Below are 24,850 nucleotides of genomic sequence, written 5' to 3' on the forward strand. Positions count from 1 at the left end.
ATCAGAGCTCCATCCCAACTGGCCTTAAACATTTCCAAGGATACAGCATCCAGAACTTCTCTGAGTAACCTGTTGCAGTATCTTGCCACCCTCAGAGTAAACAATTTCTTCCTAATATCTATCCTAAATTTCCTCTCTTTCCATTTGAACCCTTTAGTCCTTCTAATCCTGTGGACTGTAGCCCAAGCATGGGCACATAAGGCCAGTTTATATCGATCCTTTAGACACTAGCCTGAGAATGGGATCAGGCACATGGTGTCCCAAAAAGGCAGCTCTCCTCTGGATGGACTTTTTCCCTTGTTTGGACCAAGACCAAACCCATGGACACAGGCCAGCAAGGTTCAGTGGCCAGCCTGAGATGGCTGGAGATACTGCAACCCATGCAGGCCTGGAAGGGAGAAACAAGGGAGGGGGCCAAGTCCCTGCTTTCTTCTCCTGGGATCGGCTGCCTCAGCTTCCCTTCCCTCTCAGGTGGGTCTCTGCCATCACTGGGCAGGGCAGAGCAGGCTCAAACAATCATAGACTTGTTAGGGTTAGAAGGGACCGCTGGAGATTTTCGAGTCCAACCCCATGGCAAGGCAGGGTCACCTCGAGCAGGTGACACAAGAACATGTCTAGGTGGGTTTTTAATGTCTCCAAACAGCAAAAAAAATCCACGACCTCCTCGGGCAGTCTATTCCAGTGCTCTGCTACCCTCAACGTAAAGTTCTTCCTCACACTGAGACAGAACTTCTCATGCTTTCACTTACAGACACTGCTCATCGCTGTCTCACAGGGCACCACTGAAAAAAGTCTGGCACCATCCTCTTGGCACCTGCCTTTGAGATATTTATACGCACTAGCGAGGTCCCCCCCTGTCTTCTCGGGCGCCATTTCGGCAGGCCCGGGCCCGCTCCCGTCGCTTCCCGGGCCGGGCGGCGGCAGAGGGCGCTGGCCGGGACGGCCGGGAGGAGGCCGCCAGCCGCAGCCTTATCAGCGCGCCGCAGGCCGGGCCGGGCCCGCGCGGCCGCGGGTTCCCGGCCGCCGGCCCATGGGCGGCGGCGGCGGCGGCTCGGAGGCGCCTCCTCCTCCTCCTCCCGCCGCAGACCCGCGCGGCGGGGACCTGCGACCGCAGCAGCAGCTCGGGTGCCGCGCCGGCCGCATGGCGGGCTACGCGCCGCGCCTGCCCTGGCTGCTGCCGCTGCTGCGCCGGGCGGCGCCGCCCCCCTGGGCTCGGGCGGCCGCCGCGGCCGCCGGGCTCCGCGCCCCGCCGCGCCCGCCCGGCAGGTGCGGGGCGCACCCCGCGCCGCCGCCGCCGCTGCTGCTGCCGCCGAGATCCCCGTCCTACCGCCGCCGCCTCCTCCTCCCCGCGGCGGCGGCGGCGGCGGGCGGCGCCCCGCGCTTCCTGAGCAGCGCGGCGGGCGCAGAGCCGCCGCGGGGGGCTGCGGGCGCTCCGACCCGCTTCGAGGCTCGCAGGCTGCTGGCCCTGGCGCACCCCGAGCGCCGGAGACTGACAGGTACCGGGGCCGCCCCGGGGCTTTGCCCGAGCGGGAGGGGGCGGCGGGCGCCCCGCCCGGAGGGGCTGCCGGGGCCGGGGTGCGCGGCCGGGATGCGCCCCCGGAGCGGACGCCGCCGGGGCGAAGGAGAAGGTCGTGCTTCCCTGGAGAACCGGCCCTGCTGGCAGCATCCCAGCACAGCGCGGAGTCTCGGAGCGAGCCTTCAATACGTGTGAAAAGCTAAAAACATACATTCTCTCCCCTCTTCTCACTTTGCCATCTCTTAATATGTTGGTTTTTGAAGGGAAGGCAAAAGTTTTGGAAGTTAACAGAACTCGGTTCCGTTTGTTTAATGCCTCTGTGCATGTTCAGCACTGGCTTTACAATCTACCTGCAATAAATTGGGCCCAAGGCTACATGAAATTAAGTAAAAAAGGGAACCTGATGAGTTTAATTTTAAAAATGAATTGGAATTCTCTCCCTCAAGAAATTTTTGCTTAAAACTTCTGTAAGGTGTTTTGATGTTTTCGTAAGATGTCTAGTGCCTGTGCAGTGAAACCAAAACACAGTGGCTGTATAAATTACACCCTTAACACTGATATTTTCAACATAGTATAAACGAACTTTTCTTGACATTTCTTCTCATGGGTTAATATGATAATAGCTGTTGGTAAGAAAACAATGTCAAATTATTAAGTGCTTTGGGTTTTTTAAGGTATCTCTGTTGGCAGACAGCATGTGCACTGTCTCATGAGTGAGAGGCCTGTAGTCCTCTGTAAAAATATAGGTAGCTCCCATGGACTGAGTAAATGGTGTTTGAGAGGAGAGGTCAGGTAGTTAGACATAGAAAGAGGTAGTTTGTGGAATAAAAAATACTTTGCACAAAATTTTATTCACACTGGATATTTACAGAGTTTCATTACATGTTGGTGCTATATAGCCAACATAATTTGGATCCAAATGAATGTTTATAGATTTTGGGCTGCCTGCTGGTTTTACAATGAAGTTTTAAAAGACTGTGGTTTTCCCATTTAAATTTAATCAAGTAAATAAATCAGTTATTTTAAGGCTGGCTTTTAGGACCCTAGGCTTCTCTATAACTGAAAATTTAATTTAGTTCACTCTACTGGGTACTCACTGCCAGCTTGTTTATCACAAGCAGGGTTACGGTATGCTTGTTTGTAATTATGTTTTGAAATAGAGAAAAGTATCCTTAGTCTGTGCAGTCTGCTGATGGTTTTATCTAAGTAATCAGCTATCACAGTTGCTAAAAGCCAGCTACATGCAGTTTTGTCTTTTAAGATAACAAAATGGGCTGAATTAAAGTTTAAAAAAACCCTAACACAACAACTTGATCATATCAAGTCATGACAATGGAAAAAATATGGAAATGTAATAACTGCTTTTCAGTGTTTGGTTGGTCTTCATTCTGGGAGAGGAGTGAATTTATGTAGCATTCTTTACTGACACCCTGGCTAAGGGAAAATTTGTAGTTAAGTTGTAATTAGGTGGGGAGATGGAAAAGCTAACAGGGAAAATGCTTTTGGTCATTATAGAGTGCAGGGATAACAAATATGGGTAAAATGCATTGTAGGTGGTTGTAGGGCAATTGCAGGTACCCATTGTATCTAAACTAGGTTAAAATAGTTGCATTTTGTTCCTGTTGCAGCTCTGTACAGAGAAACAAGTCCTTAAAAACCTAGTATGTCTGGGTTTGCTCCATTCAAAAAAGGAAGGTTAACAGTTTCACTATATGAAGCAATGAACCAAGGGTAAAACATTTGATTTCCTCTTCAAGTCCATATAACTGTTAAGCAAATGCTGTGAGATCTCTTCAGAGGTGTTGAGATCTCTACAGGTGCTGTTCAGTTCTGCAGGAAGGCCGAGTTCTTCCAGGTTTTCTGTATTGTATAGAAGGGGTGGCTGGTAACCTAGGGGGGTTTAGCAGTACCAGTGTGGAGTGCCGTGTGCCTTTCCTGGCACCCCACATGGCAGGAGTCGTGATACTCTGCCTGCTCCTTGCAGTTGTGAGTTGAAATTCACAGTCACAGAAGGTGAGGTGGTTGCCGTGAGGACAGTGGAAGAGACTGGGAGCAGAGGATGATTTATGAGGAAGTTGAGCAAGCCTAGCTTCACCCATCTTGGTGCGCTGGGGAAGTGGTGTCAGCTGATGAGGTGCAGGTCCAGAGGTGAAGGTGACCTGCTCCCCTTGTGATTGGCAGCAGAGGAGAAGGTCCCATGTTGCTCTGTGCAGGGCCTCTTCCCTGTCCAATGGCTCAGGAAGAAGTGGTGTGCTCTGGCCCAGACTTCCCATGCACTGGCACACAGCACCTCTTGCAGCAGGAGCTTCTGACCCTCTGGAGGCTCCTAGGAATGAAAATAAATGTATCAAATGTCATAATGCCCAAAAAAAAGTATCGTTGTAATATGTTCCATGTCCAGTTACTTCTACAGTGCGGTAGAGCTATGAATGTATTTTAAATGGGACACGTGTGTTAAATTTTGTTGTTTGCAATTAAAGTGGTAAAAAGAAGCCCATATACTATGGTGGGAATTCACTCTGTTAGTGACCACAGTTTTGTGTAGTGATTAGGAGTTTGTAAATCCCGTAATACCTCCCAGGTTTACCAAAGGAGAGAAGTAGTTGTAGGAATTCCTTGGCCGATCTGGTGTAGTCAGGTAAGGTAAACCTGCATCTTCGGTTAAATTCAGTTCCTGGGGAAGAGGACAGGGCCATTGTTTGAATTATTGAATCCTGCTGTGTGTGTGTGAGACCACAAAAATGCTTTTTCAAAATGATCCCTTTTATATCTTCCCGCCTCCTTGTTTCTCCCCGTGAGAATCTGTCTTCTTGCACTTCATCCAAACCACACTCGAAGGAAACAATAGTTGTATTGAATTGTAAAGTAAGCACAAGGAACTCTGAGATTTTTAATCCCATAGCAAAGTGTGCGCTTTCTCTCTATCAAACTTTATGTGCACTGAGTAAGAAGGCTTGTTTTGTACACAGGTCTTCTTTAGAGGCATTCAAGAAATGCCTCTAAAGAAGGCATTATTATCTCAGATATTTTATTTGGTAATTTTTGGCAAGTTTGTAATAGCTGCTTTCCTACAGATTAAAATTTCAGTTAAGTTGGGAGAGCACTGCTTTATTCATAATCAGATTTTATTTTACTTTAAAATTACACCAGGTGATGCACTTTGATTTTTTTGGAAGGCAATTCTTGTGGTTTTAAAATCGTGATTCCTATATGTATATATATATGTAGAGGTAACTTGCTGAGTGTTTTCTTATGTGCAGTGCACCAATAAAATATAGGCTAGGTGCTTTTTGTTGCTTCTCCCCCTAGTTTTTCTTCTGATTTTGTCAATGTTTGGTATGAAATTCACAAAAGGTCCAAGCAGCCTTGCAGCTTTATCACAGAAAGTTTGTTTTTCTGTGTAATTGGTTGTTTATTTTAAACTGGGGGTGAACGTTAGCAAAGCTACTTAAGATATTGCAGAAACAGTAGCTGCTTATCACTGTGATCAGTTTGGTGCTTAGACTTTAATTTCCTTGGGAATTTTGTTGCTGCATTATCTGTGTGAACTGTGGATATAGAAGGAGTAATAGCTAGGTTGGTTTGACATAAAGACTGTCTTCTATAGAGGATAAATGTGAACAAGTTAAATGCTTTACTGTTAAATAAATGCATGATAAAAAAAAGAAGCCATACTATCTCCTCTAAACCTAGAGTTATACTGTTACTTTCTAGCATTTTGCAAACTGTATTTTTTTTTCTGAGCACAGTAACACCGTTGTTCTTAACAATGTAAGGAGTATGGTTCTAAAAAGTTAATGCATAATAATAGATGCAGTGCAGATGTCATGTGTGAATTTACTTTAACAGAAAGAAAAACACACCACTCATACCTAACCTAGAATACAGAACATCATTAAATGCCCACAATGTACTCTGGAAGATTTTTATCTTGTAGTAAGTATTTGCAGAGCTGACTCTTTGCAGGGTTGATACCTTTGCAGGGTTGATACCCAAAAATATTGTGGTTCAGGATCCACCAAAAGGAAATTAACTTTATTTGACCAACAAATATAAAATTTACCAGTGCACCTTTCTCCTGTAAAAGAGCAATTGAAGAGCCCAATTGTCCTGAATGCACATTATAATGTGGTAGGTTTTATTCAACACTCCAAATGCCCTTGTGGAAGGCCAGTCAGTGTTCAGCTTAAAAATTCCCCACATATTAATAAAACTGCACAGATAACTGATAAAGGATAGACATTCATTGTTACTGGTAGAAAGATATTCCTCACAAATCCAAAGCTTTTTTCTGACCCACCAGCCCTCCATATTTAAATGAAACCAGTACAGTAGCTAAAAGATTTCAGGAAGTAATACTCATAGTTTATGGAATAGTAAAATCTAACTCCTGTGACCTGTTGCTGGGTTACTATGCCCTGCCAGATCTCATCAATACGTCATTTTTCTGTCTTTCATCCCTGAATGGCTTGGATGATCTTAATTCATCTGTGGTAAAATCCTTATGTATTTGTCTTCAAAACAGCCCCTCAGCAAACAGGCTTGCAAGTATTTTCTCTTTATACACTTCCAGATACTATAGTGGGTGAGAAGGGTGCTCTGGTAAAAACTAGCAAAATTAGAAACATTCACTGTCTTGGTGTTGTTTTTGTGTGTAGAAAATTACTTTATGATTCTTTGGAGTCAGTCTAGGTTCTGAAGAGAGGTTTCTGATAGCTCTGCCTAGTTATTGCTTATAAATATTGTGGCTTATCAGTTGGCAACCTCATCCTCTTAGGAAGTTGCAGGTTTGCTGTCAAGAAGTAAGCCATGTTGGCCTTAACAGAGAGTGTGTTGATCTTAGTAGTGATAAAGGCATCACTTTGTGCAGTAATCTGGATTTCTGTGCAAGTAGACAAGCAAAATGTTTGCCTAATGTTTCCAAGAGGGTTGCTCAGCTGCTGCTGCAGCCAGCTTTCTTTGTCATTGCTCCTGTTGCCACTTTGAAGTCCTGGTTTTATAAGTTCCACTGATCTGCCTCACATTTTCTTTACTGTCATGTCAGAGCCTACCAAAAAATTACTTTAAAAAATAGAAGGGTGTGTTGTGGGTCTTTGTTTGATGTCATTTTCTGCGTAACAGAATAAGCCATGTGAAACTAATACTATAGAGTTTACTCTGACCTTTTTTTCTATCAGCAGCAACCTTCAGTGTCACTTTCTTGTCTTCATATCTGGTTGCTGAGCACATTGAACTCCTCCCTTTAGTCAGTTATCACCATGACAGCTCCTTTGAAGGAGGCTATGCAATGAGTGTTCGCTGGTTCCTATTTTTTCAACTAGTCAACATTTCAAAAGAAACAAAAAAGAGCAGCCACTTGGCAACTGTGCTATTTTATACTTGGTCTGCTGGCATAATCAATGTGAGAGTTTCAGTTAGGGAACCTTAATGTACATGTGATTTGTGATTAAATTAATGAAGACATGTATGTTGCTTAGGTCAATAGTTTTCAGTTTGCTTTAGATAGTAGTATTTGCTTTTCATTCAACAGTTAAGGCTGTTGGAAGTAATTACAGTGAAACCTGTGCTAGTTTGAATGAAGAAGAACTGAAGATAAATTCAAGCCACTAGACAGAAACATATTAGGAGTTTAGCTGTACAGTCCTCTTCCTTCTGTGAATATTTATATCTGCAGTTCATATGTACTGTTCCATCCATAACTGAGAAATTGTCTGGACTCATGGAGACTGAGCTGGCATGCAGTACTGTGCTTATAATCAATGCTTTTGTCCATCTCCAGCTGCCTTGGAGACCAACCAGCTTTTCCTGACAGGAAATAACCTGGGTTTTATTGGATTTTTCCCTGCTGCTTCACAGCTTGAATCACCAGTGCTGCCAGGCTGTTAATAAAGTCATTCATTTTTAGCTAATAAGTAATATCCTTATGAGATGTGCCTATGGCATAGATCAATAATTTTGCACCAGAAAGTTTTTCACTTTTTCCTCTGGTTTCTTATAGTTTCTATAGCTTCAAATTAAAGATCCAAATCCTGTATCTTTCACACACTTGCTGGACTGTAACACAAGGGAAAGATTACAAATAAATCTTGGCTAAGAGGGACAGGCTTCAGCTATGCATTTTTTGTACACTGAATTCTTCCTTATAAGTACACGATTGTATTTACACCTCAAGAACAAACTGAAACAAAGCTTTCCATGTGTGTGAAGGTGTTAAGAGGCATCAAACCACCTGTCAGGTGTTAGAAATACTGCTTACAGCAGTGTGCAATAGGGAGGCTGGCTGCTGTCTTCATCACAGAAGTGATACAAGAGCTCAGTAGAATGGATCTAAACTTCAGGACTTTTTCAGCACAGTATGTTTTTTTGTCTTCAGAGACATTATTTGCTAGTAGTTTTGCAGCAATCCTATGAATGGTTGCTGTAAGTGTGTGGTTGGTTCTTGGAAAATGATGCTATATAAATGTCATTGTTTGTTGTGGTTTTCATATCAAGTTTGTTCAGTTTTCAATTAAGATGTGGTTTTTTCTAGCTCTCAGTCTTCCAAGCTTGGCTTGACTTTTTAAAATTAAACTTTGTTCTTGGCTCAAGAAATTTCTTTGCAGATTTAAGTTCAACAGGCTAAGTTGTGGTCCAGTGTAATTTTCATACTTTGTGATACGCCTTCAAAAAGCTATACAGGCTGTTCCATGGCTGATCCTGCACCTGGGATTCAAGAGCTCTGCTCATCAGCAAATGTACTTCTAATTAAGACTTACACTATTTTTCTTTTAGACCAACAATAGTAAAGAGTAAAACTAAATGACTGTTTATAAAATTTAAAATTAAAATAAATTCTAAAATTTCTCAGTTAAGAAGAAATCAAATTTGGGGGTTATTTTGGTTTCTGCTTTGTTTGGGTTTTTTTTTCCCCAATAAAATTGCATAGTTCTCAGATCAGATCTTTACTTCAGTCCATTGCTACCTCAAAAACAGACAACTGGAAGCTTCCATCAGTGACAAGCATGAATAATAAAACCCAAACCAAACAGGAGTTGAAGGATTGTGTGTAAGAATTAGGTAACTGTCAATGTTCTCTAAGGGTGACACCTGTGAAAAGTTAACCTTTTTGGATGGTTCTGTTGAAGATTAGACAAGAAAAGCGATTCCAGGACTGTGATTGTATACAGAGGCTTTTCAGAGTCTTAAAATATGCCTTGCCTAAGTTGATTTATACAGTGGCTTAAAATACCCCTTTCACTGGGTGTCAAAGACTGCTGATTATTTCAATTGGCACTTGCAAGCTTAATAGAAATTTCAAGTGAAAAATCATTTCATTTGTACTATTAACGATCTTGTAAGTTCAGAATAACTTTCCTTTTTCTTGTTGATTTGCAGCTGCTGTTGGCTTTCTGGCAGTTTCCAGTGTCATTACCATGTCAGCTCCTTTCTTTATGGGGAAAGTTATCGACATTATTTATACAAATCCCAGTGAGAATTTCACTGACAGCCTGACCAGCCTGTGTGCCTTGCTGAGTGGAATCTTTTTATGTGGTGCTGCTGCTAATGCTACACGTGTCTACCTCATGCAGACTGCAGGTAAAAACAGAAGCAAAAGTGGTACTGAGAGTCATCTTGTTTCTTGCAGTCAGGGTATCTAATGATCTTAAACAAATTTTTGGCCATGGCCAAGAGATGATTTTGGAATCAGTACCTTTTTTTAACCAGAGCAAAGGTAAACTAATAGTGCAAAGATAAGTATGCTGGAATGATTGCTCATTTTTATTTGCTGTTAGGTGAGATCTTAAAGATCTCATCTAACACATCTTACCAGACTCTACTCCCTGCAACGTGCCTTGTTCCGTGCTGTGCAGTCCTGTGATTTTTATATTGTTGGTGTCTATGTAAAGTCTCTTGTGTCATGCTTGACTGACTTATGCTTTTGACAGGACAAAGAATTGTGAAACGTTTGAGAGCAACCATGTTCTCCTCTATTGTGAAGCAAGAAACGGCTTTCTTTGACAAGACCAGAACAGGAGAGCTGATAAACCGCTTATCTTCAGATACAGCCCTTTTGGGCCGCTCAGTGACTGAAAACCTTTCTGATGGGCTCAGGGCAGGAGCACAAGCGTCTGTGGGGGTTGGAATGATGGTATGGTGGTCTCTTACTTGCTTGACACTAGGTGTAGTTTCACATTTGTTTCTGTTCTATTAGGTGAGTGTGAGTCAGACCAGTAACAATTGTGTGCTCTTGGGTATGAGTGTATTTCACTGGTTATCTACAACAGATGCAGAGATTATTGCAGAAGGTGATGTGCCTGTAGCCAGCCACTTGATGTTTACTCAGAAGCAAAATTTGGAGGATGATGGATTGATATTAGCTACTGTTTCTACCCAAAGTTATCAAGCGAAATGTAGTAGGCAAATTGCTGAATTCCATTCTTACTGAAGATACTAAAATCAGTGATAACATTCCCATGGTTGCAGGTAAAATATGGTGTAATGGGCCTGATAGGAAATCATTTAAGTTGGTTGATTCTGGTTAAGCAAAAGCAGCACTGCATATCTAATTAATGCCAAGGATTTTTACAAGTATGAGTCTTTCTGCTTGAGTCTGTCAGTAAAGAATATGTTTATGTAGGAGCCTTGTTAATGGAGGCTTCCATTAACAGGGCAGGGCATCAGTCAGTATTCCTTGGTGGTCAGTTGGATTACATGAACATCTGACTTCTCTTGAGGGGTTTTTTTTTGTGGCCTTAATTTTTTTTAAGCTTATGCATTGGTGTGGTAATTTCTGCTGTCTGTGTGGAGTTAAAAACAGACAGCAAATAGTCTCCTCATAAAAATAAGCATCCAATATTGTCATTATTAGAAACTGATAAGAGTTTCCACTATGAAACTTCAAAGCTTTAATATTTAGTCACTGATAAGAATTGCTGATAAGAATGGCTTTCTGTGCTGTCTTACAAAGGGACTCTATGGCTTTATCTTACCATAGATAAAATGAGATAACTTTATATAACACATCCTGCTCCAAAATACTGCCATTACATGGTTGTAAGAGGAGTACTGTATAAGTTTGCCAAGGAATGGAAGAAGATATTATTATTAAATAATTATAAAGCCTATCAATTATGTTGATTTTGAATCTTTCTGGAGATTTTTGTTTTCAGTAGAGAAAGCAAGCTGAAATTAAAACACATTAGATCTAAAGTCAGTAAATCTTATGAAGAGAACCTCTTTAGGTTCATTAGAAGCAATGATCATTACAAGTGATAAGTTTTGCAGCAATAAATTAAATACCCTGTTCCACCCATTTGTGGGTGCTAGGGAGTAATGGTGACTCTATCTGTTTGTTCCTCAGTTACCCAGAAGTACTGTATGATATTTCTCTACTCAGAGCTTCTGTATTACACCATCTATTTAATAGTTGTGAAAGCACTTTAGAAACTGTGTAATAGCTTATGTCTTTCAGCATCCCCAAGAGATTTCCTGTTGGCCTGTTTAGTGGCAGGTTAAGGTGCTTGACTAAGACCACACAGAGAACCAGTGAGAAAGCTAGAAATTAAATCCAGATGGCTTTGTCTATAGTCCTTTGTTCTAACTTCCCAAATGCTGTGAAAGAATGGATATTTTGCCTGGAAAAAAATTAAAACATGATAAATGAAAGCATGGCAGCACTAAATCCCTACTAGTTTTAGAAATGTAGCAAGCGAAATTGCACTTCAGTACTCCAGGGATTATTTTTAATCTGAATGCTAAACTCTGACAATACCTTTTTCTTCTAGTTTTTTATTTCCCCTAGCCTTGCTGCATTTGTTCTGAGCATTGTGCCACCCTTGGCTGTCCTGGCTGTGATTTATGGCAGATACTTGCGAAAGCTTACTAAAGTTACTCAAGATTCTCTTGCAGAAGCAACACAGGTAACCTTTCCAGTTAACTTTAAAGTTGCTCTAATGTATTTAAGTTAATATCTCAAAAGTTACAGATCTTCTGAAGACAGTTGTACTGTTAGTTCTGACACTGTAGTTTAGCACCTGAGTAGTATGACAGGTAAATGTCAGTAACACTTATTCACAGATCTCAAAAACAATCATGCTTCCTTTGTAGCAATATAACACAGAGATACTAGGCCTTGAGGATTTGGAAATGTAAGAAATTACAAGAAGCTTAGGCTTTAGCTTTGTGAGAGCAAAAAAAAAAAAAAAAAAAAAAAAAAGCTGGTACCTGGGTTTGGAAACCACTTGGATTATGGTTTTGAGCTTGAAGCTATCTGGAGCATACTAGATGAATGCTTCCTTTGCTAGCAAGTCCATCTCTGAAGTGCATCCCTGATGCTTGATCTTACTGTCAGCTCTTAAATGTTTATGGGGCCTATTTCTTAAACATTTTCCTCAAAGGCTTAGCATGGGGAAACATTATTATAAAGCATGGAAATATAATTAGGAAAGCTGTAGTTAAAATAGTCACAGTTGCCAGCTGTCATAAACTTGGGATGTCCTTTGTAGAACTGCGTGAAAGGAAGATTAGCCCTCTTCTGTTTGTCTTCTTCAGACTGTGTTGGTGGGAAGGTTGTGCCTTTGTAAACCAGGTGTGGGACTTCAAATGAACAAGCAATTGTTGTGTTCCATTCAAATTTTCAGGTTGAATGGAGATGAAAGAAGGAGAATTATTTTTTTGTATTATACTTTTACTTACAAAAGGGGAACTTGTTTTTTCTAAGACCATCACAATGTCCATTAACAACTTAGTGTAATTGGTTACAATTGAGGTATTTTAGAATTAATACTTTGCTGTTTAGAAGTTAAAATACTAAGTTGAAATGAGACATTCACAGTTGGGCTAAATTAATTCCCAGCATTACTTTGATCAAATGAGTGGAATTGTTTTAGGAAATAACTGCAGGCTTTTTTCATGACTTGGTATGGAACAGATAATCTTTATTTTTTCCCTTCCCACATTTTTATTACATATTGTGAATAGTAACTTCCCTATGGGTGTTGTTCACACCAAATTTTTTAACCCTACTTCTATATTTTTCTGTCTCTGCTAGCACTTAAGACAATCTTGAGGGTTTTTTTTAAAACTGCCTGGGCATGCAGTTTGCTTTTAACTTAATAGAATTTAAAAAATGGGGTTTGGGGTGGGGAGAGGAAGGCATGAGTAATTTTCCAGTGCTATCCAAAGATACGTAGATTAGTGAAGTGATATTGGTTTAACTTTCAGGTGATCTGTAATGTGAGCATTTCAAATTGTGTGTCTCTGTGAATCTGTTTTGTGCTTTGCTTCAATGCAGTTAGCTGAAGAGCGTATTGGAAACATCAGAACAGTTCGAGCTTTTGGGCAAGAAATGGCTGAAATGGAGAAGTATACAAATAAAGTTGATTATGTGCTACAGCTGGCTAGAAAAGAGGCACTAGCTCGGGCAGGCTTCTTTGGAGCAGTAAGTATATTTAATGAAAGTAAGCCAACCATGTTATGCAAAGTGTCAATTATTTTAAAACTCCCTATGATACTTAAAAATCTGCAAGTAAATGATTGAGAATAAATTGAACGTATAAAACTGTGGGAAGACTGGACTTAAATAAGCCTAAATTGCTGTGAAACTGCATCTCAAGATAAAACAGTATGATAAAGTCACTATAAGCCTCAATTTCTGCACCACACCCCTTTAGCAGGGGACTACTTATCTGAGGCCACACCTTCTATTCAAGGAATGAAACCAGTGGAGACCTTCCCCTACCCTTAGCATTTAGAGGTTTGGCTCCCCAGTGAGAGGAACATCAATCATAGGAAGGTGGGGAGTGCACAGGTAGGGGAGGAAGGCTTGGATTTTTCCATAACTGTTTGTCTAATTGAATTCTAAAACTGGAACATAACTGCAGACTATCAATTCTTCCTTGGTAATGATGGTTGAGAATAATGTTTAGTGTTCCTTTCCACCATGGGGAAAAAAAAAGCCAAAAAAGAGCTGCTTGCTTTTTGAACACTTGTTGGATAGCACAGTGCCATGGATGTCTGGCTGGCTGTTGGCTGGCTTTACATTAGAATTGTTGAATTTACCTCAGTCCTCCAAAAGTCTAAATACCTATAGTGTGAGAGTTCTTTTCATTACAAGGAAAGTTCTGAAACAACATTTTAGAAGATGAAATTTAAGATGTATGTGACAAAATCTGCCTTTTCCTTTTTCCTTAGACTGGCCTTTCTGGAAACTTAATTGTCCTCTCAGTGTTATACAAAGGAGGATTACTAATGGGCAGTGCCTACATGACAGTTGGTGAACTCTCCTCTTTCCTAATGTATGCTTTCTGGGTTGGCATAAGCATTGGAGGTATGGAATGGGAAATTACATTTTCTTCACTTCAAAGCATTACAGTCATTATAGGGGTGGGAAGGAAGAAGCTCTTTAAAAATCTGACTTTCTTAAAAAGTCTTCCAAATGAACTTCTCAAGAAATTATTTTTTTTTCTGAAGAGTTAATGAAAATAATAATCTGTAACTTAATATAAGCCTTCTTTTTCCCCAGAAGTAAGGTCATTTTTTTTCAATGTGTGCATGTGACAGTATATATTACTTTAATTTTCTTAAGATCTAAATTAAGATACTTGCTGTATTGTGTAAAGCAATAAAATATTTGGGTCTATGTTAAGCATACTCAATTTAGAAAGGCATGTAACATTTAGCTGTAATTCAGTATAGAGTGTCCTCAACTGGAAGAGTAAACAAAGTGCCAGCAGAATACTGCACTGAGTGCTAACTTTCTGGTTTTCCTTACTCACTGACTCCTCCCGGAAGCCCACACTCTAATCTACTGGCCCAGCAACAAGCTGTTCATCTTTTTGTCAGAGCTGTCTTCATGGCTGCATACAGGCAAAAATTAAGATAAGTTGCTCAGAAGCTCTACATTTTACTGGAAGCATTCTTCTTTAAAATGAGCCTGTTCATTCTGATAGACTAGGAGGGCAATGCAGCTTTTTCTTTTTTAAGACTAGGCCTGATATCACGGGGACCACAAAGAAGTGCTTGAGGGCAAAATTTAACAAACCTGCTTCTTTGTATATCAAAATTCCAGTGGCACCAATTCCAACTACCAGCCTCCTTTCTTCTCTGCTTAAATCATTGAAGTTTGGTGAATGAAGAGATACCTGACACTTTGAAAACATGGGGCAAGCTAATATTAAATAAATGAAGATTAGAAGCACTGCTAAAAATATCATTGAATTAACTTTCATTTGCTATAAAAACATATTTTTAAATTCTAGGTTAGATTATTGTAGAATGTAGTTCTGCACAGAGCTCATTCTCATGGGGACTCTAAAGCAGAGGTGTCTTGCCACAAGAAGCCTGCCTTCCCAGATGCCTACAAGGCATAAAAATCTTCCAAGGGCTAAGTCTGCTCTGTATATGTCATCAATACATATAGGAGTCGATGCAACAGCTGTGAAGTTCACTGCATAATCTGTGACTTTGCCCCTCTTTGTTGTAAGTTTGCTGTGTTTTCTTCCAAACACAGAACATGGGTTATGAAAAACAGAAATGTTTTCTAATTTGTGTTTGCTGTCCATATTATATAATGATTTATTTATGAGTGGTTGTGGATTTGCAAACCTCAGTGTTTGAGTTCAAAGTTGCTCTGTGAGGCTTATGCCTTCCCCTGCCATGCCATGCTCTAGGATGTGATTCTTTGGCTCTTTTTTCCAAGCAGACAGCTTCTCACCATGGCTCTAGAGTTGCAAACTTTCAGATTGTCCTCAGCAGCAGCATGATGAAACACCCTGCCTACACTTACAGACTTGTGGCCTTGAGCTGAGCTTCTTGCTCTGCAAAAGTAAACCAGTAAATCCATTATATATATATTTAAATATACATATTTTTATATGCACCTTTGTTTTTCTGCCCTCCTGAAATAACTCTTAAGCACTTTCCAGGAATTCAAAGATCATGAAATTGGTGTCTTTCTTTTTAAAGGCACACAAAAATTTAAGAAACTGGACATCTTATATTTATGTACTACTCCATTTTTGGTTCTGTGTTAGTTTCTGTGTTTATGTCAGCTGGAAAGCCCTTCAACCAAGCTACTTTCAAGATGATTCACACATCTGCTAAGAGCTGGGACCCAGAACTATGTGCAGGCCCCATCCTTAGCTTTTGCTTTCTTCAGTACTGTTTGAAGTATTCTGGCATGGGAGACACATTTCTTTCCATTGTCCACTCTCCACACACCTTCTCAAGCATCACTTCAGCCCTGGGTTTTGTGCCCCCTCTCTGCTGTGGCTGACTCAGCTAGGCTCCCCTGTATTAGTGTAAACCTATCTGACAAAGAAGAGCATTCAGAATGCTCTGTTCTACTGAATGATCTGGGAATATAGCTGGTTGAATGCAAAGCCATTTTCCTAAAGTTGGATGCTGTTCTTCCTGACAGGTGAATGGAAAAGGCTGTAGTGTATACACATAAGCTGGAGTGTATTAACATTTTCTTTTCTTCAGAGTGATTTGTTTTACAGATATAAAGAAGAATGGTGAATAATGGTTATTGGCAGCTCTCAAATGAGACTAGATAAGATTTAACACTTTTAACAGTTTGTTGGAATAAAAGATTCTCTACACATCTGATCCCTCAATGCTGCTGCTGAAAAGTATAATGCTAATTTTATCTCTTCTATGTCTTCCATTGCATACGGATGCATAATACTGTTCTGCTTTTTTTTTAGGTCTAAGTTCCTTTTATTCTGAGCTTATGAAAGGACTAGGTGCTGGTGGACGTCTTTGGGAACTTATTGAAAGGAAGCCCCAACTTCCATTTAATGGTAGGTTCTTGGTTTGTTACTGTTTAAAGGTTGATTTTGTCTTATAGGTCAGCAATACTTTAGAAAGGTGTGTGTAACACTTAAAGGTAGTACTGACTTAGATAATTTTCAAAGAAACTAAATATAGTCATAATCCTTCTGATTTTACCTAAGTATGAAACAGATGATGAAAAAATTCTTTAATAAAAAATTTTAGAGCCAAAAGCTTATTTAATTAATTACTTTTGGTTTAATTATTTTTATTTATTTAATTCAGAATATGATTTTGAATCACATTACTTTCTAATTTATGTGACTGAGGACATGGTCATTTCTAGCTTTTTGGAATTTCTTGTTCATGTCATCACTACTTCCTCTTGATTCAGCTTTAGAGTGAAAAGAGTGGAAAGAAGAAAAAGGAGAGGAGGGAGGAGCTCTTTGAGATGGCTGTATCTCATATTTCCACTGAACAGTTTACCATGCTCATCTCTAATGGCTCAGAAATGATCAGAGAAGCTTTCAAAACCAGGTGGTTTTCATTAAGAGTATTGCAAGCCTAAACATTTCATACTGATCCAGTGAAAATCAGCCCATAGTAAGACATGTTAATATGAATCGTAACTTGCAAACACACAATTTGAGGCCTTTCAACAACCATACTAAACTGAGTTTTTGGGTTGTTCTGCCATAGGAATCAGGGACTGAAGCATGACTGGAGAATAAAAGGAAGTAAAGGGTACAGCTGATAAGGGGAGTTCTGCTTCTTGGAATAGTATGGATGTGCAACTACAGCAGGTGTTGCTTTTGGAGTGATTTGCACATTTCTCCTTGCAGTAATACTACCCACATTTCTTCTTTATTTGAGGGGGCAAGATTTTATTTTTGCAGAACTCGGGGTGTTGCTGGTGACAGCAGATATCTTGGGAAAAAATAATAGTGTCTTTTTTCTTGTGTCTACAATCCAAACAAGAGACAGGTACATAGCTTTCAGATATTTTTACAATGATATATAGAGGAAGGACTTGTGGTAGCAGACTACCTGCATTGCAGTAGATTCAGTGTTTCAGGCCATGGATAGACTGTGCAATAATTGCAACTGAGACTTAAGTGATTACTTGCTGCCGTGGTAATAATAAGGATTATGCTGCTAACACAGGATTTAGCAAACACATTTCTTTTCTGAAAAGGAGGTTTACAGGCTATTGTGGAAACATTACAGTGTGTATGTCCATTGGTTAAAGTCAAAGAAGTAATCTGGAATTGTATGCTCTTGCTTTTTCCATTCCAAGGCTACTATGATTAAACTGAAAGCCTGGAGAAGAAATAGAAACCTGGAAAGAAAGAGCAGAACTAGTGAAATCTTGATTGCTACTGATGGGTGTTTTTGTTTCCTATCCACAGTTACCATTTAACCAAACATTGGCATGTGCTACCCTATGCTATGGCTGGTTGGGAATTACTTGTGTGCTGCATCTGAAAAGAATTAAGGGTTTGAGCTGTGCTTCTCCAGCACAAACAAACATGACTCGGGTATTGCTCTAGTCATGCCAGTTTTTACAAAGTTGGTGGGAACTTCATCTTTTGAGAATGCAGCCCCACTGTCTAGTTAATTTGCTTTGTGTGGATATGTGCCGCTGGGTTTTAACAGGGCTTGAAAAAATGTCTTTGTCTTAACTGTTTATCAGCTTTTTCTAGTAATGATATTAAGATACTTGTTTAAGTCAAATACTGTGTTCCAGAAAGAAGCTGGTTTTATTTAACTTTGGTAGTTGTTAATTCATGGTGGTTTTGTTTGATGGAAAATTTCACAAAGTGAAATTTTAATTTCAGTGAACTGTTGCCCAAGAGTTAGGCCTCTGATTGGTATTTGAATTTATTAAACATGCTTTCCACTGAAAGGAGAAAATAAAAGTAAAAACTGTCTGTTAGTGCAACAAACCTAGCAGCAGCTTTATTCCAGTGACAGGAACTCTTCTTGTTCAGAGGAGGGTGCTTCAGGTGACTTCTGTGGCTCGGTGAAAGGGCAATAAATGATTTGCAATGTTTATCTTTTTGTGTTCTGTGGCAACGGGACTTTGGCCTTCACCAATGCCTTTTTATTTCATTGCTCCTAATTGACAAAGCTTTAATTGTTTACAGTATGTTCACTAATTCAGATAATTCTATGAGAAGTGCTTGTTGTTATTGGTTAGGTATTAGCAAGATGCAAATTCTCCCTCTTGCTGTAGGTAGCCTACAGGTTCTGTGCTGGTGAGCAACCTGAAATTGCATTTAGGAATGATTGGTATACCACACTGATTCACTCATGGCTGAAATATAACCACTGTGGTCCTGAATTGTGGCTTGCAGTTATCCATAGATTGAATGTGGAGATAGATACTTCTATTGAGTGTCTGTAAAGCAAGTTCTAGGAGGGGTGAGCTAATTTTTGTTTCTATTCACATTTCTGTATTTTATTCTTTGTTTTATAGAGGGAATCACATTAGGCAAAGACGTATTCAGAGGTGCTTTGGAATTCAAGAATGTTGAATTTTCATATCCAACACGTCCAGAAGTATCAATTTTCAAAGATTTCAGCCTTTCCATTCCAGCTGGCTCTGTTATGGCTCTCGTTGGCCCAAGTGGTACAGGGAAATCAACGATTGTATCCCTTCTGCTGCGGCTGTATGATCCTATCTCAGGTATGGTTTGTGTATTGCTCTCATTTTCAATAATTAATGCTTTGCATCTCAGATAAGCCTTATAAACAGTTTGAGTTCTTGTGCTTGAGGTCCATGTCTCCTTCTGGGGTGTATTGTTACCTTGTGGTGGTGCCTGCATAGCTTTGCATTTCTGATCCACCAGTAGAGTGTGTGATTCCCCAGGGGTTGTCATTCTCAGCTGTTCCTTCAGACTCTTTCAGTACGTGTCAAACACACTTGACTTCACTGTTTCCTAACTTAAGGTACTATCACCGTTGATGGCTTTGATATCCGTCAGTTAAATCCACTGTGGTTCAGGACAAAGATTGGAACAGTAAGTCAGGTAAGCAAGAAAAAAAAATCCAAGTGGATGAAATTTTGTGATCAACTAGCTTTTCCTCACTTTTTCTTTTTAAAAAAGCCAATATCTTGCTTCTCAGTGAAATCCCTCCATCTCACCATAACTGCTGTTGCACATGCTTTGTTCTAAAAATAAGTATTTAGAGCTAGTTCCAGTATTCTATAGTCTGGTTTTACATAATCACAGAGATCCAAAATGTTAGTTTAGATGAAAAGTGTGCAGGTGGAGACTGGAAGGTAAATTGCTGTAAATTGTGTAGGTATGACCAACCTAATGCTGCAATTTGTTGAAGAAAGTAACAAAAATCTTAACACTTAATTACCTTTTGTATTCATAAAAGTCATACAATCATATTTTACACAACCATTTAAAAAACTGACCTTCTGTGCTCTGAGTAGTTTCCAGGAAACCATAATCTCCATTAGGAAAGCATGAAAATACAGTACAGGTAGCACGCACTTATTTTATAGTGCCACCTTCTTAGCAACCTCCAGACTCTGAAAGTCAATGGCATCTTAAAAATAAGCTATTTAATCAATTAAAATGTTCATTCTCTCGTCTCCCCAGATACTTCACAATGCAATTAACTGTTAGGCTGATGTTCTGGTTAAAAGCATAAGAGTAACTGGGTATTTGTTGCATTTCAAAACAACTTCTTTATGTAATAATGCCACCAAAAGCTTTTCTGCAAAAATTATTTTCTTATTGGCATATTAGCATTTTTCTTTTTGAAAGAATCTATTCCATTTAAATTACCAGTAGGAGGTCAATACTGGTATTGAAATAAGATGACTGTACTTTTTAGACAGAGCTCACTTACCTTGTTTCAGACATTTTCCCATTGTACATCACTTGTCCTATCTCACAGTTCTCTGTTGCAAGCTTGAGTACAAATTAAATGCACATAATGCCATAAAATCTGTGTAGAGATTGAGAAAAGAATCATCATTGTTGCAAATCACAGAATAATTTGGGTTGGAAGGTACCTTTAAATCTCATCTAATCCAATCCCCCTGCATTGAGGAGACAACTAGATGTGGTTGGTCAGAGCCCCATGCTTGAATGAGCCTGACTTAGAATGTTTCTGAGGATGGGGCATCCACCACCTCTCTGGGAAACCTCTTCCATTGTTTCACCACCTGCATTGTAAAAAAGTCTTCCTTGTATCTAATCTAAACCAATTCTTCTTTAGCTGAAAACCATCACCCCTTGTCCCATGACAACAGGCCCTGCTAAAAAGTGTTTCCATCTTAGAGCCCCCACTTTAAGTCCTGTAACACAACCATCAGGTCCCTCTGGAGCCTTTTCTTCTCCAGGCTGAACAGCCCCATCTCTCTCAGCCTTCCCTCACAGGATGGGTGCTCCATCCCTTCCATTGTGATTGTATGAGGCAAAATACAAAGGAAGGGCTTTTGATGTTTGAATGTATAGCTCTTCTTAAACTCTTCCTAAAATATTAGGAATTGAGAGTTATGTTTTGTCAGTTAAAAAAGCAACTTAATTTTTAATTGGTTTTCACTGTCCACATTGGTGTTAGGGGAGGAGGTTTTTTATTAGTCTTTTATTCAATTAACTCTAGCTTATGTATTATTTTTATGGATATTGTAGGTGGGGTCTTGTAAGTGGGATTTATGTTATCTGACATACTAGATAACACATGCACGCAATTACAGATCTACCATATCAGTTATGTGTTTGCATTTGTCAGGAACCAATTCTCTTCTCCTGTTCTATTGCTGAAAATATTGCCTATGGTGCAGAGGATCCTTCTACTGTGACTGCAGAGGAGATTCAGAAAGTTGCTGAAATAGCTAATGCTGCTAGTTTTATCAGAGATTTTCCAAAAGGGTTTGACACTGTAGTTGGAGAAAAAGGAATTTTGCTTTCAGGTATGTCTTTATCTTGCTTATTTTTAAAATCTTTATGCTATTGAGTGATGTAAAAATTCCATCATTTTTTGTTACCACTTTTTTCTCCAAGCTGTAGCCTACCATAAGTATTAAGGGAATCCACCCCTTACCTCCATTCTCCACTAAATTACATGGACCTAATTTTGCTCAGCCCAGACATTCAGTTAAAATTACCTGACATCTGTTTTCCTGTTTCAGTTTACTGATTATTTTTTCTCAGGTGGACAGAAGCAACGAATTGCAATTGCTCGAGCTCTGCTCAAAGTAAGCCAGCACCCAACTATTTAATTACTTCTTGGGGGGAAGCAGGAGGGATTAAAAAGGAGGAGGTATTTCAATGGGAGAGGTAGGAAGATATTTTGAAAAGCGAAAACTGTATCTTTTATGTTAATGAAGGGCTGAGTGACTTAATGACAACTTATTTAATGTCAGTGCTTCTCCCTATATTTTAGCCATGTTTTTTGATAGTTCTTGCCAAGACTGATGTTAAATCATTGTAAAATGGCCCATTTCCATAAGATGAGGTCAAGGATGAAGGAAGACTTTAAGAATGTGATGCTATTAAACACATATATGACATGTCTTGTTCAGATCTCTATCATTCATGGGTTATTTTTTCTGGGTAGCAGTTCACTAGGACTTCAGATGCCTTGTCTTAGCTTTGAGGGGAGGTGTCCTGGATTTGGACCAAGGTGATATTTCAGGCACAATGTAGTGTCATGTTTTTCTTTGAAGATTGGTGTGGGTCTAGCTTCAGGGCAGGCTCTGTGCTGCACAAATTTGAGGGGGCTTCTGAGGATCAGAACAACAGACAGTTTGGTTCAGGGACAGCCACGGGGCCTTGCAAGGAGGCAGTTTGGTGCTGATGCTCAGCTGGAAGTTTTGATCCTTGCTGAACACAGTTTACATTCATGTTAAGCCACACAGGTGTCTGTAGCATCCTGGCATGCCCAGTTCTTCTAGATTAATAGGAATTTCATTACACCTGTTCTCTTTTACCACTAATGCTGAAAAGCTGATTGTATTTCAAGCTATGCATTTTATATGGTTCATGGGATTAAAGACCTAATGTTGTGGAAGTAAAAAGGTTATAAAAAATAAATGAGTAGTTGATATACTGGGAAATTTGAGGGTGCAGTGAAGTCCTGTCTGTCCTAGATAAAGAGTAAAGCTTTCACTCACAACTTTATCAAGGAAGTTTGGTTATTTTCTGTAATTCAGTAGTGAATTCTTCTAAGGGATTTGAGTGCTGGCAATTTTATTTTTTTAATAATCTAACTGAGAGAAGTTCTTAAATGCTAGTTCTTAAGTACTGTGTGTTTTACCTGTGAGTGAAATACTGCTTGTTGGTAGGGCTTTGTTACTTTCAGTTACTAAGACAGTTTTATATAGCAGACTGACTGCAAGCAGAGGGTAGCTGAGCCTCTGTGAAAGAGCCACATAAGAATGTAGAACTTTTGACCACAGTGCTGCCAAGAATGCCTTAAAAATCATCTCCCCTCTTTAGTTTGTATCTTTCAAATGGTTGTCCAGGAATAGTATTCTGATGTTTTAGTTTGGAAAATTTGGAAAATGGAGTAGTGTTGATTCTGTTTTGTCCTCTTAGCATTTAGATTTCTTAGAAGTAATGCTTTGAATGATACTTTTGATGAAGTAGGTACTCTTACTTGGAGTTTTAAGCTATATGAATCCTCTTCTCTATTGACATAAATATTCAGATCTTGTTTAATTGTAATTATAACCAATTTTACTTTCTTTTTCAGAATCCTAAAATTCTTCTGTTAGATGAAGCAACAAGGTAAGAAGAAAAAGAAACTTAGGAATTATGTACCTGTAAAACTCAGATTTGGGAATTGTTCCTTCTCTTCTCTTCTCTTCTCTTCTCTTCTCTTCTCTTCTCTTCTCTTCTCTTCTCTTCTCTTCTCTTCTCGTTATACATTATCTAGCCCCTTATTGCTCTCTTGTCACAAAAAAGAATGTGCCTTCTAGAATGTGTGACTTATTTAGGAAACCTATAATAAAAGGTGTTTATGCAAAGCAGAAAGGATAGCTGGTACATTGTGATTTTTCATGGAGTTACATCCATAATATGTAACATGATTTTGAAACATCTGCTTAAGGCTTCTTTGGATCTTTAGTTTAAACTTAGATCCTTGTGTAAAATAAATAGGATTATTGTGCAGTGTAAATGATTTTTTTTCCACCTACTTACTTTGGTGTTATTTCTCAATGCTTATTTTTGCATATGAGAATATGTCATGCCTATAACTTGGAAGTGAGCACTGAGCATGTTCATTAAACTTTCCTGCAGTTCCAGTGGTTCATCTTCACCACAAATAGAGAGGGTTTGCAGTTTTGGCAAAATAAGCTTCATGCATACAAAACCAACCTGCCTTACAATAACAAATCTCCTCCTCTCTCCCATCCCCACCCCATTTGTTACTAGTGCTTTGGATGCTGAAAATGAGTATCTAGTGCAAGAAGCTCTGGACCGGCTGATGGAAGGGAGGACAGTCCTAATCATTGCTCATCGTCTGTCTACTATTCAAAATGCTGATTTCGTTGCAGTCCTTGGCCAGGGTAAAATTCTTGAATGTGGGAAATATGAGGAACTACTTGCAAATCCAAATGGACTTTTCAGGAAACTAATGCAGAAACAAGCTGTTCTTCAGAATAATGATACTTTTGCACTGGATTTACAATCCAGAGAAAAGGATATATTAAAAGAAAATGTATGAGACAATGTATGAATAATTACAAACTTCAAAGACTATAACTTATGTTTCAGTTATGTAAATGTTATATTTTTCCAAAATGTAAAAAATATTCTTTTGAAATCTAAATGTGTTTAAACTTTTTATTGAAAGCTTTTTAATAACTATTGTAACTTTTAAAAATATCTGTCACACTGAGATAATTTCAGGGCATAGACTTTTCTGCTTGTGTTACTTTGAGGCTCTCTAGAATCTTGTTTCCTGTAATGCACTGTATGAAGATGTGCTCCATTCTTGAGTAAGTTTAGTATTTTAAAGGTAATTAAATGACAATCTTATCATTTTCATATCATTGTCTCTCTCTTTCCAAGGAACTTTCATGTTTTGTGCTTGTCAGTAGTCTTAAAATGCTGGAATTCAAAAATGCATGACACTAACACACTTTGAAAGTTCTGTCTGACTTCCACTGCACTGTGCTTCCAGCTGCTCTTTGTTCTGAAATGTGATTATGTGTTCTGAACTTGACTATGATCCCCATCTACAGTTCCTGTGGAGAATTACATATTAAAACACGTTTTAGAGAGTATGAAAGCACAAGTTGGAGGAAAGTTCTTTAATAAAACAAACAACTCAATGGAAAAAAAGGCAACCAAACAAAAAAACTGACTTTACAAAAGGACAAAGAAAGTGTATTACTATATGGAGTCACACAGGAAAATCTAAAATTTGCATGTGTTTTCTTCCCTTTTCTATTTTCCCATTTCTTTAGTTTCACTTCCTTTCTAAGATGACATCTGAAAGAACATGCCCTCCCACATATGTTTTTGTCCTTTTAAAAGGCATATGTAAGTTTTGTATTGTTAATTAAAAGTTCAGTGATAGAAATCATGAGTTTTGCCTAACTAC

General features: G+C 39.3%; 1 protein-coding gene across 1 annotated transcript; it reads left to right on the forward strand.

Annotated features, from left to right (window-relative positions):
- The first annotated feature begins 1,141 nt into the window (after positions 1-1,141).
- On the forward strand, positions 1,142-24,832 carry ABCB10 (ATP binding cassette subfamily B member 10). Its single transcript, XM_036380937.1, has 13 exons — positions 1,142-1,496; positions 8,891-9,091; positions 9,442-9,644; positions 11,281-11,415; positions 12,789-12,935; positions 13,688-13,823; positions 16,204-16,299; positions 18,750-18,959; positions 19,223-19,302; positions 21,029-21,209; positions 21,451-21,494; positions 22,994-23,028; positions 23,677-24,832. The coding sequence occupies exons 1-13, from the start codon at positions 1,142-1,144 to the stop codon at positions 23,966-23,968; spliced, it is 2,115 nt and encodes a 704-aa protein (XP_036236830.1). The 3' UTR covers positions 23,969-24,832.
- Positions 24,833-24,850: the final 18 nt, after the last annotated feature.

This window comes from Molothrus ater, chromosome 3 (assembly GCF_012460135.2).
Source record: "Molothrus ater isolate BHLD 08-10-18 breed brown headed cowbird chromosome 3, BPBGC_Mater_1.1, whole genome shotgun sequence".
NCBI classification, from domain to species: Eukaryota; Metazoa; Chordata; class Aves; order Passeriformes; family Icteridae; genus Molothrus; species Molothrus ater.

Bases quoted from the DNA above. Each gene is read 5' to 3' on its own strand.
- ABCB10 (XM_036380937.1), top strand. From the start codon at position 1,142: ATGGCGGGCTACGCGCCGCGCCTGCCCTGGCTGCTGCCGCTGCTGCGC. The intron at 12,936-13,687 runs GTAAGTATATTT...CTTTTTCCTTAG, and splicing joins GGGCAGGCTTCTTTGGAGCA to ACTGGCCTTTCTGGAAACTT. The intron at 16,300-18,749 runs GTAGGTTCTTGG...TTTGTTTTATAG, and splicing joins GCCCCAACTTCCATTTAATG to AGGGAATCACATTAGGCAAA.